Source organism: the organism of the source record quoted next, unplaced genomic scaffold (assembly GCF_019419815.1).
Source record: "Pyrus x bretschneideri cultivar Hongxiangsu unplaced genomic scaffold, Pyrus_bretschneideri_v1 Contig14, whole genome shotgun sequence".
In the NCBI taxonomy this organism is placed as follows: Eukaryota; Viridiplantae; Streptophyta; class Magnoliopsida; order Rosales; family Rosaceae; genus Pyrus; species Pyrus x bretschneideri.
In genome coordinates this window covers 4,338,146-4,352,923 of record NW_025999435.1, presented here as the reverse complement: position 1 = coordinate 4,352,923, position 14,778 = coordinate 4,338,146, and the positions used below count along the sequence as shown (strand labels likewise).

General features: G+C 38.6%; 2 protein-coding genes, 1 non-coding gene and 1 pseudogene across 3 annotated transcripts; 1 reads left to right on the top strand and 3 right to left on the bottom strand.

The window, feature by feature from the left end:
• The first annotated feature begins 2,068 nt into the window (after positions 1-2,068).
• On the top strand, positions 2,069-4,236 carry LOC103957689 (ras-related protein RABD2c). The gene is made up of 8 exons (XM_009369878.3): positions 2,069-2,305; positions 2,688-2,760; positions 2,878-2,925; positions 3,008-3,055; positions 3,256-3,327; positions 3,418-3,573; positions 3,683-3,786; positions 3,904-4,236. Exons 1-8 carry the CDS (start codon positions 2,292-2,294, stop codon positions 3,995-3,997), a joined length of 609 nt encoding a protein of 202 aa, XP_009368153.1. The 5' UTR covers positions 2,069-2,291; the 3' UTR covers positions 3,998-4,236.
• Positions 4,021-7,089, bottom strand: LOC125475311 (annotated as a pseudogene).
• On the bottom strand, positions 6,252-6,324 carry TRNAE-CUC. The gene has a single exon. It is a non-coding gene; the product is annotated as a tRNA-Glu (tRNA).
• A 3,706-nt stretch (positions 7,090-10,795) lies between the features above and the next one.
• LOC103957690 (RGG repeats nuclear RNA binding protein A) lies at positions 10,796-13,675 on the bottom strand. The gene is made up of 7 exons (XM_018649970.2): positions 13,309-13,675; positions 12,286-12,601; positions 12,127-12,192; positions 11,878-12,010; positions 11,601-11,759; positions 11,469-11,525; positions 10,796-11,241 (listed from the first exon to the last, which is right to left on the bottom strand). The coding sequence occupies exons 1-7, from the start codon at positions 13,481-13,483 to the stop codon at positions 11,059-11,061; spliced, it is 1,089 nt and encodes a 362-aa protein (XP_018505486.2). The 5' UTR covers positions 13,484-13,675; the 3' UTR covers positions 10,796-11,058.
• Positions 13,676-14,778: the final 1,103 nt, after the last annotated feature.

The following is a 14,778-nucleotide window of genomic DNA, read 5'->3' as shown; positions in this document are numbered from 1 at the left end:
TAAAAACGACATATTTGTAAAACAAAATTAACACTATACTAATTTCCCCTAGACACACACGTCCTAATATATATAGGCCCTTAAACAAGAATGATCCTTATTTTTCTAAAAAAATAAGCCCACCCTCTTGACCGTTGAATTGACTTTAATGAAATTGTGTAATTGAGATACAATCTCAACCATACAATTTAATTAAAGTCAAATCCAACGGTCATGAGGGTGTTCCCATTTTTTTAGAAAATGGGGATTCCTCTTGTTAAATGATTCATATATATATATATATATATTTCACATTTTAAAAGAGAGACAACAATTTCGCATAGAAAACTCATAAAGAATTGTTGCCACAAGGAGATTTGACGATGGGTATATTATATCGCCATCGGGATAAATAATACTACCATATTTAGAATTTGAATTTTAAGGGGTCCCGATGTTAATTTTTTAGATATAAAAACATAGCATGAAGCGTGAAAAAAAACTTTTGGCGGGCTTGTAGTCTACAGTCAAATCACGTTGACCACATGTCAACAGATAATGGCATATGCCGAAACAAGCTAATTAGTGATATAGCGAGAATTATCGAGTGTTGTCGGATCAACCTATCGAGACATGCTTAATATAAATTACATCAAACATTTAGTGGACACAAAAATAACTCATACCAAACATTCGGAGAATCTTCAGAAGATCTTTACATGTTTATTTTCCAAACTCTAAATGATCTTGGGACCACCTTAGTCCCTACTTCCATCCTTCCCTAATCATAATAAAACTGTCATAGCAACCTAGATAAAGTTGGAGTTAGAAAACCAATTGGGGAAGGATAATTGTCACGAGACTCGTAAACAGAAGGGAAGGAAGGTCGGAGTTGCTACCTAGACAAAAATTGCGCTTTGATGATGGTATCTACCCGTGGTAAAGGAGTGCATTTAGTTTTATAAAAAAATAAAAAAAATAAAAAAAATAAAAAGGCTTGCATTTTTTCTCATCACTTTTAAGTGGTGGTAATACTAGCATCATTCTTATTATTAATAAAGTTTAAATTTTGAGATTTGTGTCTGATCCCTACATAGATTTTGAAATTCAAACTCATCAAACGAAGATAAATAAAGTGATGCACATCATATTTGAGGGTGGTGAGCAAAAATATTCTCATAGCAGAGAAAGAGAAACACAAGATCAACGCTAAGACCATCTCCAACCCTTGGGTTAAAACTTAAAATTTTTTGCTCGGAAAATTTAGGTTTTAACTCAAAAACATTTTTTCTCCTCCAACATTTATGGGTTAAATATTTAGCCCGAAATTATTAAATAATGAATTTAGGATAATTTCTTTCTTAAAGTAACTTTAAAAAATATATATATTATGTAGACTATCATAATTTAATTTTATAAACATTTTAACCTAAAAATATTTAAAATTCTGATAAATATTGAAAAATCACTAAATCGACATCATGAAATTCGTGGAACACTATGAAAGAATACGAAGCACATAAAATAATTGTTTTTTAATTACTTTAGCCGTTGGATTTGATCAAATTAGATCTTAACAGTTGGATTCGATTAAGTTATAAATATAAAACCAAAAAATATATACATCTATGGTGGGTCAGCCCCACTAACACAGGGGGAATCCTGGGCTAAAATTGTCTCATAAACGAGTTTTGAATTTTAACTTATATTTAGCTTAAGGGTTGAAATAAGTTAGAATAAGTTTAGAACCTAAAATTTAAATTTTACTTTAATAATTGGAGTAGGTCTAAAAAGTCTTTTCTCGTTTATCTGATTCTCAACTCTCAGCCACTAACTAAATCGCTCAACCACTTACTAAATCGTGATGTTATTAAAACATACAATTTTATCAATTAACTATAAATTTAATGTTATTTCTTTGACCAATATTAAATTCAAATCTTGCGTGAAAGAGTTTCATTCATTATTCACATGCACCATTTCGGTAAATTCACTCATAACCAGAGTACACGTGGCGGAATCAGGTCCCTGTTTCTACGTCACAGGCACGATACAGAAAAATTCCGACATTAAAGGGTGCCTTTTGTAATACAATACAAACACGATACGCACCCAAACAGCACCATCACCATCTCCTCTCTTCTCTGCTTTCATTCCGTCCCTCCTCGGTTTCTCCTTCTTCCCCAATCTTCGTCTTCCTCTTCCACTTTCCTTCTCCCTCCGTCTCTCCGGCGAAGATACACATAGCAGCAACTGCTAGCCTGGATTAGAATTTCTCCCCAATTTCTCCCGACTCGTTCGAATTCCGAGCCATGAATCCCGAATAGTGAGTTCAATCCGACGATTCTTCTAATTTTGTTTAATTTTTTGTTTGATTTATTTGCTGCCGATCGAATTTGATCCTATATGCGATGGTTTTAGAACCGCAGTTTTATTGGAAAATTTAGTTTAATTTAATTTTCTGAAATTTAGTCTGCATAGTTGATATTTTTCGTTCGAATTAAGGGTTTCGGAGTGTAGATCCAGACAACTGGCGGTCAGATCCGTTGAACTCTCCTGTTAAATTCGTAAATTATGTGAAATTTTAGGGATCGTAATTTGAAAGAATAACCTAAGTGGTTGGATCGAGTTGCTGTTCTTCATAATTTTGATTGTTTTATACAGTTTAGGGATTGTGAGGAGTAAATTGAGTTTTGAATTGTGCGCAGTGATTATTTGTTTAAGCTTTTGCTGATTGGAGATTCCGGTGTCGGCAAGTCATGTCTACTTCTGCGGTTTGCTGTAAGTTGTAGTCTATTAGTCATCGAATTTCCTAATTTTCTTTCCGTCGTTGCGATTGGTTTTACGGTGATTGAGATTTGTGATTTCTGATTCATGTATTTCGTTTTCGCAAACCAGGATGATTCGTACTTGGATAGCTACATCAGCACAATTGGAGTTGACTTTGTAAGCATTTCTTCAGTTTTACACTACTGATTCCTTTGATTCAACTCTCGCTAATCTCTGTGTTATTTGTTGTGTCGTTTAGAAAATTCGCACTGTCGAGCAGGATGGGAAGACTATCAAACTTCAAATTGTAAGTCTTTGTTGTGTTATTGTATTGTGTGGCACAGATTGAGATTTGTTCCGTTTAAGTTATTTATCTTGACGAAGTCGGTAATTGTTCTGGATAAGTTAAAATGAGAATCTAGTTTTTTCAACAAGTTACGTAAACATCGTCTCATCTTACTTTTGCCATCTCGAATGGCTAATTGCTTGTTCTTTTGCGGCATGCAGTGGGATACTGCTGGTCAAGAACGTTTTAGGACAATCACTAGCAGCTACTACCGTGGGGCTCATGGTATCATTGTAAGTGTGTTGTTCCCTCTTCTTTGGTTATTTTCCCTGTGTGCCTAGTGTTAGATGGACAATGGGCTTAAGGTGTTGGGTTTTTCGCAGGTGGTTTATGATGTCACAGACCAAGAGAGCTTCAATAATGTTAAGCAGTGGCTGAATGAAATCGACCGATATGCAAGTGAAAATGTCAACAAGCTTCTAGTTGGAAACAAGTGCGATCTCACAGCAAATAAAGTTGTGTCCTATGAGACAGCCAAGGTAAATATTGTCCTAAAGGTTTTAAGTTTTACTTATGGTATATTGTTCTTTTACCCATGTCTGAGAGATGCGAAGTACAATAATGTTATATTCTGTGTCCTTTCTCTAGGCATTTGCAGATGAAATTGGAATCCCGTTCATGGAAACAAGTGCGAAGAATTCCACCAATGTTGAGCAGGCCTTCATGGCTATGGCTGCTGAGATCAAGAACAGGTACTTCTATGCTTGTTTTATTTGTCGTCTTTGTATAGCTCGGCAGGAACACCTCTTCTTATAATTTTGAGTCTGCTATAGTTATGATTGCGTTGTTCTAAAACATTTTACCTGCAGGATGGCAAGCCAACCGATGAACAACGCCAGGCCTCCAACAGTGCAGATTAGGGGACAGCCTGTGAACCAAAAGTCTGGTTGCTGCTCATCTTAGAGGGGGGAAAATATTTGGTGGGGTGGGGTGGGGGGAATGATGATTATCCTGTGTTCTTGGTGGCATGTAAAACATCTTAACGATTTGATATGAAGAATGATTGTCGGTCGTGATTTTCTTTTGTTGTCAGTTATCAGCACTATGTTAAAGCTTCCATTCTTTTCAATGTATTTGTTTTCGAAAACTCTCTACAAAATTAGGAATATTGGTGAATAGCAGTATTTGCCTTGTTCTGTTCCCCTAGTACTTGTCAGATGCATGATTTTCTTTTCCAATATGAGTAACGTATATCGTTCACCAGTGCCAACCAAAACGATCCAAACATCTTTCCTTTCCATTTACGACCAAGCACTAACTAGTTCTTGGTTTAGTGGGATCGAATGCCAACTAATTTGTGGTCTAGTGGCATCTCTCTTCTGTAGTCCGGACGTTCAAACGCTTTCCTCATTAAACAAAAGATGAACGAAGGGAGAATAATCTTGTTAATTTACTTCGGCTCTTCCACTCTAGGAGTACAAAGGTTAGCATGGAGTCTGCAAGTTCTCAGAATATCCCTGCCAAAACTTGTGGGAGTCTCACAGGCTTCTCTTCAAACGGCGGTGTAAGCTCAGAAGGTGTCATCTATGGCATCGGGGTCGGAAAGGACTCCGGGCAGAGGTTGCATGTCCGTACATTACGTTAGACTTTAGACGTGTGGCGTTATGCGAGAAGTATGTGTAGTATTTGATTGAGCAAAAGTCTTGTAATGAATTGCGACTTCCATGGGAGTACCGCTTTGCTTGCACTCCAAGAATCGCCGGTCAAATGGACCGCTGCTGGAAAAAAACTTCTACTGGAGCTACTGTGCTTTTGCATATGTACCAGTAATCTCGGCAAGAACAAACCCCTTTTTTGAAATGATGAAACCTTGTGGTATCTCTAGCTATGATTTCCCTTTTTTCAATTGCTAGTTTTTCGCTGTGCCATAACAGAAGCTGCTGTTTGTGCTCTTCCCCAATATCATGTAATGCAAATTCAAGATCCGGAACATACCCTTCTACCTTCATTTTCCGATCCAGCTCACAGTCTTTCGCGTATAGATACCAATTCTGGGCGTGCCCTATCACCTGATCTGAACTCATGCTCTACACTCTGCACCTCAATCCAACTATACCCAGGTGTCTTCACTACCCGATTTTCTTTCATCGATTGCCTGACCTTCGCAACATGTTCCCATCTGTTTGTTGCCGCATAAACATTAGCAAGTTGAACATAACCAGCTGCGCTTGTTGGATCAAGATCGAGCAGAATGTGGTTCAAATGGCATTTTCTTAACAAGATCCACAGCTTCAACTAGCCTACCTGCTCGACCAAGAAGGTCTACCATACACGTATAGTGGTCTGGCTTTGCTTGAACATAATCCTTTCCCATTGAATCAAAATACTGAACCCCAAGATCTACTAATCCTGCATGGTTGCAAACCATTAACACAGCAACAAACATTAGCCAATTCCAATCTGGCGTTGTTCCCTCATTCGTCATCTGATCAAACAAATCGAGAGCTTGTGACCTGCTCCGTGCTGAGCATAACCAGCAATCATTGCATTCCAAGTAACAATATCCTTCCCCTCCATCTCAACAAACAACTTCCAAGCATCCTCCAAATTCCCACACTTACAATACATGCAAACCAAAGAGGTCCCTGCAGTTCAATGCAAACAGGTTACTACAACCTAGTAGAACACTACTCGAACTTGACGGGTTGGCCTAACCCATATCCGATCGTTGACCTAAAAACGTTCCAACCCTCTTCAGCTCGATTTTCAACATAACCCGATGTCATAGCATTCCAATTAAGATACTGAGTTTTTCACTGGCATCTCCCTAAACAATTTCTCGGCAAATCCCCACATTTCACATACCCCGAAATCATTGCACTCCACGAGACACTATTCTTCTCCGGCATCACCAAAAACAAATCCCGAGCTTCCCTCATCTTACCGTTTTGAGCAAACCCCGATATCATAGTATTCCAAGATGCCGTGTCCTTAACAGGCATCTTATGAAAGAACTCCAAAGCAGAATCAACGTCAAAATTGTGCAAATAACAAGCCAACATAATATTATACGAACAAGAGTCTGCATTTTCGCATGGCAGGATGTTGAATTTCTTGTTCTCTGTCGTAAGAGTGAAATCCCGAGAGTTGATGCAGATGCAGTGATGCTTCACACTTCGGGAGAAGAAGATTCAAAAATAAAAATGGTAAAAAGACTTTCCGTTGCCGGGACTTGAACCCGGGTCTTTCGGGTGAGAGCCGAATATCCTAACCAACTAGACTACAACGGATTTGTGGTTGACAATGAAACACTCCATCCCTTATTTATAGCTTAATTTACCCCCCAAAAATTGGTTTTTATCACTATCCCTGCAACAGCCATTGTCGTGTCATTTAGTTCATCCCACTTTTGTCCATTCCGTCAAATAGAATTGAATCAAAGGATAGTATGGACATTATATTTTTGACATAATTTTTGGTCTCCAACTTGCCTGCTAAAACAATCTCAATTTTCTTTTTTACAGCTCTAATTCAAACCATCATCCGTCTCTCTAGTGAATTGTTTCTTTTTGTGTCGATTGGTTTGAGTTGTATCTGTAGCAGGATTCAATGAGTGACTTGAATTAGATTTTGAAACACAACCTATTATTTGCTTCTCTCCTAACCCATGACTTGCCTAGTCCAAAACCAAAAACAAAAGTATTATTATATTCCCGCAAATCGTTCGTCTATGTTTCAATATTGGATGTCCATACTAACCTTTAATTTAACGCCTATTTGACGGAATGGACGATATTGGGGGTGAACTAAAACTAAATGAGACGACAATGGAAGTTTTAGGGAGTAGAATGATACTAAATGGCAGTTTCAGGACAAATCAACTAATAAGCCTTTATTTAATGCAGAATGAAAGTAAAACAAAAAGCTAAAACAAAATAATTATCAAACTGTCTCTTAGTTAAACATTCCTCAATCAGTTGATAGGAAACTTACCAGATTAAAGGTAGATTTTCTAAAAATAAGTGCTCATTTCCAGCTAAAACCAGCCCTGCCATTTAAGATAGAAGACTCAAATCAGTGTACAACAACAACAAAGCCTTTTTCCTACTAAGTAGGGTCAGCTGTATGAATCCTAAAACACCATTGCGCTCGGTTCTGTTCCACGTCTTCCGTTAAATCCAAGTACTCTGAGTCTTTACTTAGAGTCTTTTCCAAAATCTTCATAGGTCTTCCTCTATCCCTTTCAGCCCTGAACCTCTGTCTCATAAACACATGTTCTAACTGGAGCGTCAGTAAGCCTTCGTTTCACATGTCCAAACTATCGTAACCGATTTTCTCTCATCTTTTCTTCAATTTCGACTACTCCTACTTTGTCTTGGATATCTTCATTCCTAATCTTATCATTTCTCGTTTGCCCGCACATCCAACAAAGCATTCTCATCTCCACAACACCTATTTTATGTATGTGTTGATGCTTCACCGCCCAACATTCCCTGCCATAAAGCATTGATGGTTGTATTGCCGTCTTATAAAATTTTCCCTTGAGCTTCAGTGGCATACGACAGTCATACAACCACGTCGGATGCACTCTTCCACTTCATCCATCCAACTTGTATTCTATGGTTAAGGTCTCCATCCAACTCTTCGTTCTTTTGCAAGATAAATCCAAGGTAGCGAAAATGGTAGCTTTTTGGTATTTCCTGATCTCCAATCATCACCCCTAACTCATTTGAGCCTCCGTTTGCAATGAACTTGCACTTTATATACTTTGTCTTTAACCGACTTAGGCCAAGACTTTTAGATTCCAACACTTCTCTTCAAAGGTTAAGCTTCGCATTTACTCATTCCTGAGTTTCATCTATCAACACTATATCGTTTGCAAAAAGTATATACCAAGGAATATCATCTTGAATATGTCCCGTTAACTCATCCAACTAATGCAAAAAGGTAAGAACTTAAACATGAACCTTGATGTAACCCTATATTTATGGGGAAGCTTTCATTTGTCCTTCATGAGTTCTTACAGCAGTCCTTACTCCATCATACATATCTTTTATAGTTTGGATATATGTTACTCGTACTCATTTCTTCTCTAAAATCCTCCAAAGAATGTCTCTTGGGACCTTATCATACGCTTTTTCCAAATTTGTAAAGACCATGTGCAAATCTTTTTTCATCTCTATATCTTTCCATCGATCTTCGTAAAAGATAGATAGTCTCCATAATTGAGCGCCCTGGCATGAACCCGAATTGGTTGTCTGAGACCTATGACTCTTGCCTCAGCCTATGCTCAATCACTCTTTACCAGAGCTTCATTGTATGACTCATTAACTTAATACCCATATAGTTCATGTAATTTTGTACATCGCCCTTATTTTTGTAAATAGGCACCAAAGTGCTTTTTCGCCACTCATTTGGCATCTTATTCGTTTCAAAATCCTATTAAAAAGGTCTGTGAGCCATGTTATACCCGTCTCTTCCACACTTCGATCGGTATATCATTTGGGCCCACTGCTTTTCTATGCTTCATCTTTCTCAAAGCTACAACCACTTCTTCCTTCCAAATTCGACGGTAAAATGAGTAGTTTCTACATTTTTCTAAGTTACTCAACTCCCTGAAAGAAGTGCTTATTTCATGTCCTTCATTGAAAATATTATGAAAATAACCTCTCCATCTATCTTTGACTGCGTTCTTTGTAGCAAGAACCTTTCCATTCTCATCCTTGATGCACCTCACTTGGTTTAGGTCCATTGTCTTATTTTCCCTTGCTCTATCTAGTTTATAGATATCCAACTCTTTTTCTTTGGTATCTAGTTGTCTATACATATCATCAAAAGCCGCTAGCTTAGCTTCTCTCACAGCTTTCTTCATCTCCTTCTTCACTATTCTATACATTTTCATCGTTTCTATCCTTGTATAAGGCTTTACAACATTCATTCTTAACCTTAACCTTTGTTTGTGCATCATCCTTCCACCAGCAAGATTCCTTTAGGTGTGGACAAAACCTTGGACTCTCTTAATACCCATTTTGCTACTTTTCGGATACAACTAGCCATAGAATCCCATATTTGGCTAGTTTCACCCTCTCTATCCCAAACCAATTGGGTGATTACTTTCTCTTTGAAGAGGGATTGTTTTTCTCCTTTTAGATTCCACTATCTAGTTCTTGGGCACTTCAGGTCATGTTCTTTTTTTCTCTCTTTTGATATGTACATACATCACCAACAAGCGATGTTGATTAGCCAAGCTCTTTCCCAGTATAACTTTGCAATCCTTACAAGTTATACGATCCCCCTTCCTCATTAGAAGAAAATCTATTTGTGCTTTTGGATACCCATTCTTGTAGTGATCACATGTTCTTCTCTCTTCTTAAAGAAGGTGTTGGCTAAGAAGAGATTGTATGCCATTGCAAAATCCAAGATGGCTTCCCCATCCTCGTTGCTCTCCCGAAAACCATGGCCACCATGAAAAGCTCCATAGTTGTCTGTCTCCTTACCCACATGTCCATTTAAATCTCCTCCTATAAATACCTTCTCCGTCTAAGTGATTCCTTGCACCAAGTCTCCAAGGTCTTCCCAAAATTTCTCCTTAAGACTCATATCCAACCCTACTTGAGGTATGTATGCACTAATCACATTGATGAGTTCTTGTCCTATTACAATCTTGATTGCCATAATTCTACAACATCTTGTGTCAGGGTCTTGTCCACAATGATGTCAACACCATTTCTCGTTCTATTTATGCCTGAATACCAAAGTTTAAAACCTGAGTTTTCGAGATCCTTTGCCTTAAGACCAACCCACTTAGTTTCTTGTATCCACATAATACTTATCCTTCTCGCCATAACTTCCACTACTTCCATAAACTTTCCATTAAGGTTCCGATATTCCACATTCCTAAACGCTTTCTACTCTCTTGAACTCTACCCTCATGTCCTAGCTTCTTCACCCTCACCCATCTAATAAGGTCAAAGTACTTCTTTTGCATGTCCTATGTAAAGTTGATGGGAGCAAAAGCTTCCAAACAACTTTGAGTGGGGTCGTTCAAAAAGAAGTTTCTATGAAAATTAAGGTTCCTATATTCCACGTTCCTAAACGCTTTCTACTCTCTTGAACTCTACCCTCATGTCCTAGCTTCTTCACCCTCACCCGTCTAATAAGGTCAAAGTACTTCTTTTGCATGTCCTATGTAAAGTTGATGGGAGCAAAAGCTTCCAAACAACTTTGAGTGGGGTTGTTCAAAAAGCAGTTTCTATGGCCCCCTTACTCATTTAACACTGCATACAAGCACCAATGGAGATACAGGGACCTTTACTCACTTATCACTCTGCATATAGGCACCAATGGAGATACAGGAACCCTTACTCACTTATCACTGTACTCGAGCCACACAGCACACCACTTACAGGGTGATGACCTAGCCTTAGTTCAATTTCGTTCAGGATTCATTATCATAAAGATTCGATGTAAGATAAGAGTGCCAGTTGTCGACTACCTGACGCTCTTCCCCTCCTCTTTATCCAGACTTGGGATTGACAAAGTAAAATAAACTTTAACACACGGAGTTTAAAGATTTCTACCGGTTGCGGATCGGTTATACGCATCTCCTCTCACAACTGAGCACGCGATATGGGAGATCGAGAGAGCGTACACAACCCGGTTCATGTAAGGTTTCACCTCACCAGACTAAACAGCCTTTAGATTAAACAAGCCGCTAACATCAGTGAGGCTTTGGAAAACAGACACTAATTAGCACAACCCTTCGAAGCAAGAAAGATTAATAACTAATTAAGTAAAGCAAAAGAGTAGATTCGGAAAAACACTCGGTTCTTAACCTATTCCAACTCAAAACTGATGCATGACGACTGGTCTGTCCCAAGACATAAAAATTTACACTCAAAAAAGCGCATAGATAATCGAAATAGTTCTTAATATTCTCCTGTGGGGTGGTTTGCCATTCTGATGATGGCATCACATAAACCCCCCAATGCATTCAAAGCATAGAGCTGGAAGAAGCGGGAGCCTCATTTCCCGCCGAGGGAAGGGAACTGGCCGGGATCGCCAATGGAGGGTGCTGCCGCATTGCTTGAGTAACCTCCAGGTCCTCCACTGTATCCACCTCTTGGCCCACGGCCACGGCCTCGACCACGACCACCATAGTACCTCTCGCCTTCAGCAGGCTTCAGAAACTCATTAATGCTAACAGACTGCAAACAAATATGGACCACAGTCAATAAACTGATGTACCCAAGTTGATAACCAATGGTGATTACGAACATATAGTTTCGGGTATAGGAGAACTAATATGTCCCAGTCCTATACCCGAAACTTTTAATTCAGTCACCATTAGCAATGAATGCAATAATCATTAAGAAAAATAACAAACCACAGAAAAAGATAGAAAGTCCAATCAGATATAGAAAGAAAAGGTAACCTTCTTGGCTCTCTCTTCTTTCTCAGCAGCTTCTTTGCGCTTATCCTTCTCCGAACCCTGGCAAACAATAGCAAAGTAAATATAATAGCCATATTGAATGAAAGAGTAATATCTAAAGTATCCGGAACTTACCAGCTTGATAAATATTTCATCATTTTCCTTCTTGTTTGAAAGCAGCTGCATGGCCTTCAAGTCTTTGTCCACATCAACCTTTCTTTCCTCGGTCTTCAATGCAAGCAGAGCCTTCCTCTTCTCTTCAAGCACCTTCTGATACTCTTCCAGAGTCATTTCCTATTACAATGCAGAATAATGTAATAGTTCAATACAAGGATATGACCAGAAAATCCAATTGCAGCCGTTATGTATATGGTATCCAGAAAAGTAAGATCAACAATGTTAAAAAGTATACCTTCTCCTCAGGCTCCTTCTCTTCTGTCTCATTAACAGCATCCTCCTTATTGGCATCAGCAGCCTCATTCTCTCCCGACTGCTTCTCAGCGCTAACATTCTTCTCAGTTTCAGTTCCAGGCTCCTCAGTCTCCCTAAATACAGCAAAATAGTGATGTAAGTAAGGCATATAACTGAAAAAAGATGAAACAATTTGTTTCCTCAAGTTATAATTTGAAACTCATCTAGGAATCAGAACATAAATACTTACGGTGCAATGTCATCAGAGGGAGTTCCCCAATTCCCCCGACCAGACCCTTCACGTTTGAAATCATTCCTGATATTACAAATATAATCAATAACAAAACAATGCGTAAAGATACACATGTAGTAAGTTAAATATAAAAAGAACAGATCGAAGAATACTAACCCACGTCCTGTACCACTGCGACGATCAAATACCCTCCGAGGGCGTTCTCCCTCACCATCCTCACCATTGTTGTAACCACCACGACGCCCACCACGGAAGGAACCACGAGGCGCACCATAGCCCCCGCGTCTTTCAGAAGCTTTCCCATCTCCCTCTTCAGATGGCCTGTAGCCACCAGAAAAACCATTGGTGTTCTCATTGCTGATTGGATCTCTATTAAATCCACCACCAACTCCACCACGGCCACGACTGAACCCACGTCCACCACCACCACCACGGCCACCTCCACGGCCACCTTCATACTTTCCCTCCCTCACTGCACAAGTTTTAACAGTCATGTGATATGCAAAATACGTAAAATATAAAACATATAATGTACTTCCATATGTGATGCAAAAGAAGACCGTAAAAAAATTTTGAGCACCTTGACCAAAACCACATGTTATTGAGCAGAAAATCTTCATTACTAATGTGTAATGAAAAGATTAATGATAACTCTGCTAAAACAACATAAATTCAACAAAAAAAATTTAAATTTTGTGCCACATACAGTATAAGAATTAGGGTTTTCCTTCTCAGTGTACATACAAATAAAATACTTTCCATTAACTAGCATCCCCTGACTGTACCTCTTAATAAGATAATAATCAATTTGGACATGAATCTACCATAATAAAAACCCAATAATCTTTTGTTAATTACCCTAAAAAACCAAACTCTATGAACATCCACTGTCACACACAGAGAAAACTTACTCCACATCTCATCAGATATGTACAACATCAATGAAGAATCCCCCATTTACCATTAACTTATCAAAACAACCACTTTCAACTTCAGCAAAAAAATACATAACAAATAAAGAAAGCATTTTGTCAATGGAATCTAACAAGTAAGGATAAGATAACAAATAGAATAAAAACCAAAGCTTTAATTACCATTTCCAAGCAAACCCAACATTGTTTTCTGCAAACAAAACCCAGGAAAGAACTTGGGAAGCACAGAAATGAATAGAAAACAGACCAGATTGTGCAGGGGGGAGTGGCTTGGAGGGAAGCTTAGCAGGCTGAGCAGGCTGGGCCTGCTGGGGCTTCTTGGGCTGCGCCACCGGCAGCTTCTGCTGCTGAGCAGCGAGAAGTTGACTTGGGTCCTCGTTGTCGTCATCGCCCAAGAGATCGAAAGGGTTCGCGGTTGCCATTTCTGCAGGTCCGAAAAGGCCGATTCAATACCCTACAAAATTCCACCGACTTTGAAAAGCAACCACGAAACCCTTCACTGATTATTCGAATCCATGAATCCGAGATTGCTTACGGGAGTTTTAGGGTTTAGAGCTTGCTGTTTAGGAGCAAGGACAGTTGGGGAGAAAATTTGGTGGTGAATGTTGTGGCGACTGTAAACCCTATACAATGCGGCACAGAGAAATATAAGCAGTGACAAAACCTAATCTTAAAAACCCTAATGGGGGCTATTCGTCTGCGGCCGGGTTTATGTTAAGCTTTTGGTGCACTGTGCGTATCTTGTTGGGCTAAGTTCAGTTGTCTTGATGCAGCGTTCGGAATTTGGATGGACCACTTGGACAGAAGTTCATCTTTAATCGAATGAGTTAAATATAATTTCATTTAAAATTATAATCTTATAAAAAATTATTTTTAAAAAACAGTATCAGATCATACTGATATATCATCTTCAACTAAACCCTAGGCCCTCCATAATGTATTAGTTTTAAGTATATACTTTAAATTTATTAGTTAATTTAATTAAACTACTTTTGAATGTTTTCAAATTTAGCCGTTGAATTTGAATCAATTATTACAACTGAGAAGTTGTGTCCCAAAAAAAGAGCTAAGAGGGCTACATAGAATTATAGTCCAGTCCATCGGTTGAAGATAAGTTTTTGGACAAATCAGGTCATTATTGGGCTTTTGGACCTTTAACCATGTCCATTGGAGATGGTCTAAGGTTCTAAGATTTGAGTAACACTTACCACTTATTTGTACCATCATTTGTACCATCGCTCTAATAGAGATATGGCTCACCAACTCATGTGGGTCCTATTTCTATTTGAGAGATGATACAAATGATGGTACAAATATGAGAAAAGCGTAGCATTTTTCTTAAGATTTAACCTTGTGCCAATTTATTTTAAGACTTAACTACTAAAATGTCCTATGAATATACAAAAGTATCACTTTAATCTATGTTTTAGAACTAGATCACTTTTAATACTAAGGGATTGGTCTAGTGAAAATGAGCAAAGGTTTGAACTTCACAAACACATTTCTCGGAGCCACTAGATCTCATTGGGCCTTGGGGGCTTGATTGTTGTGGACTGTTGTCATTTTTCATGGGTAAGATTCCCATTAGTGTTGAGTGTGGTATTCTATGGCCGTCAAAGGTACCTTCATTCTGAGATTATGATTTACATGACATGGTTTCCTCTCAAGATGTTTCCATAAGGGAGATTCTTGGTTTAGAGGTTGCCAATACTTGAGG

What these genes read in the sequence shown, in the direction of transcription:
- LOC103957689 (XM_009369878.3), top strand. An exon ending in GTGGGGCTCATGGTATCATT is followed by an intron (nt 3,328 to 3,417) that starts GTAAGTGTGTTG and finishes GGTTTTTCGCAG; the next exon opens with GTGGTTTATGATGTCACAGA. An exon ending in GCTGCTGAGATCAAGAACAG is followed by an intron (nt 3,787 to 3,903) that starts GTACTTCTATGC and finishes TTTTACCTGCAG; the next exon opens with GATGGCAAGCCAACCGATGA.
- LOC103957690 (XM_018649970.2), bottom strand. Translation starts at nt 13,483, where the DNA reads ATGGCAACCGCGAACCCTTTCGATCTCTTGGGCGATGACGACAACGAG. An exon ending in CGCAGTGGTACAGGACGTGG is followed by an intron (nt 12,193 to 12,285) that starts GTTAGTATTCTT and finishes TTGTAATATCAG; the next exon opens with GAATGATTTCAAACGTGAAG. An exon ending in ATGAAATATTTATCAAGCTG is followed by an intron (nt 11,526 to 11,600) that starts GTAAGTTCCGGA and finishes ATTGTTTGCCAG; the next exon opens with GGTTCGGAGAAGGATAAGCG.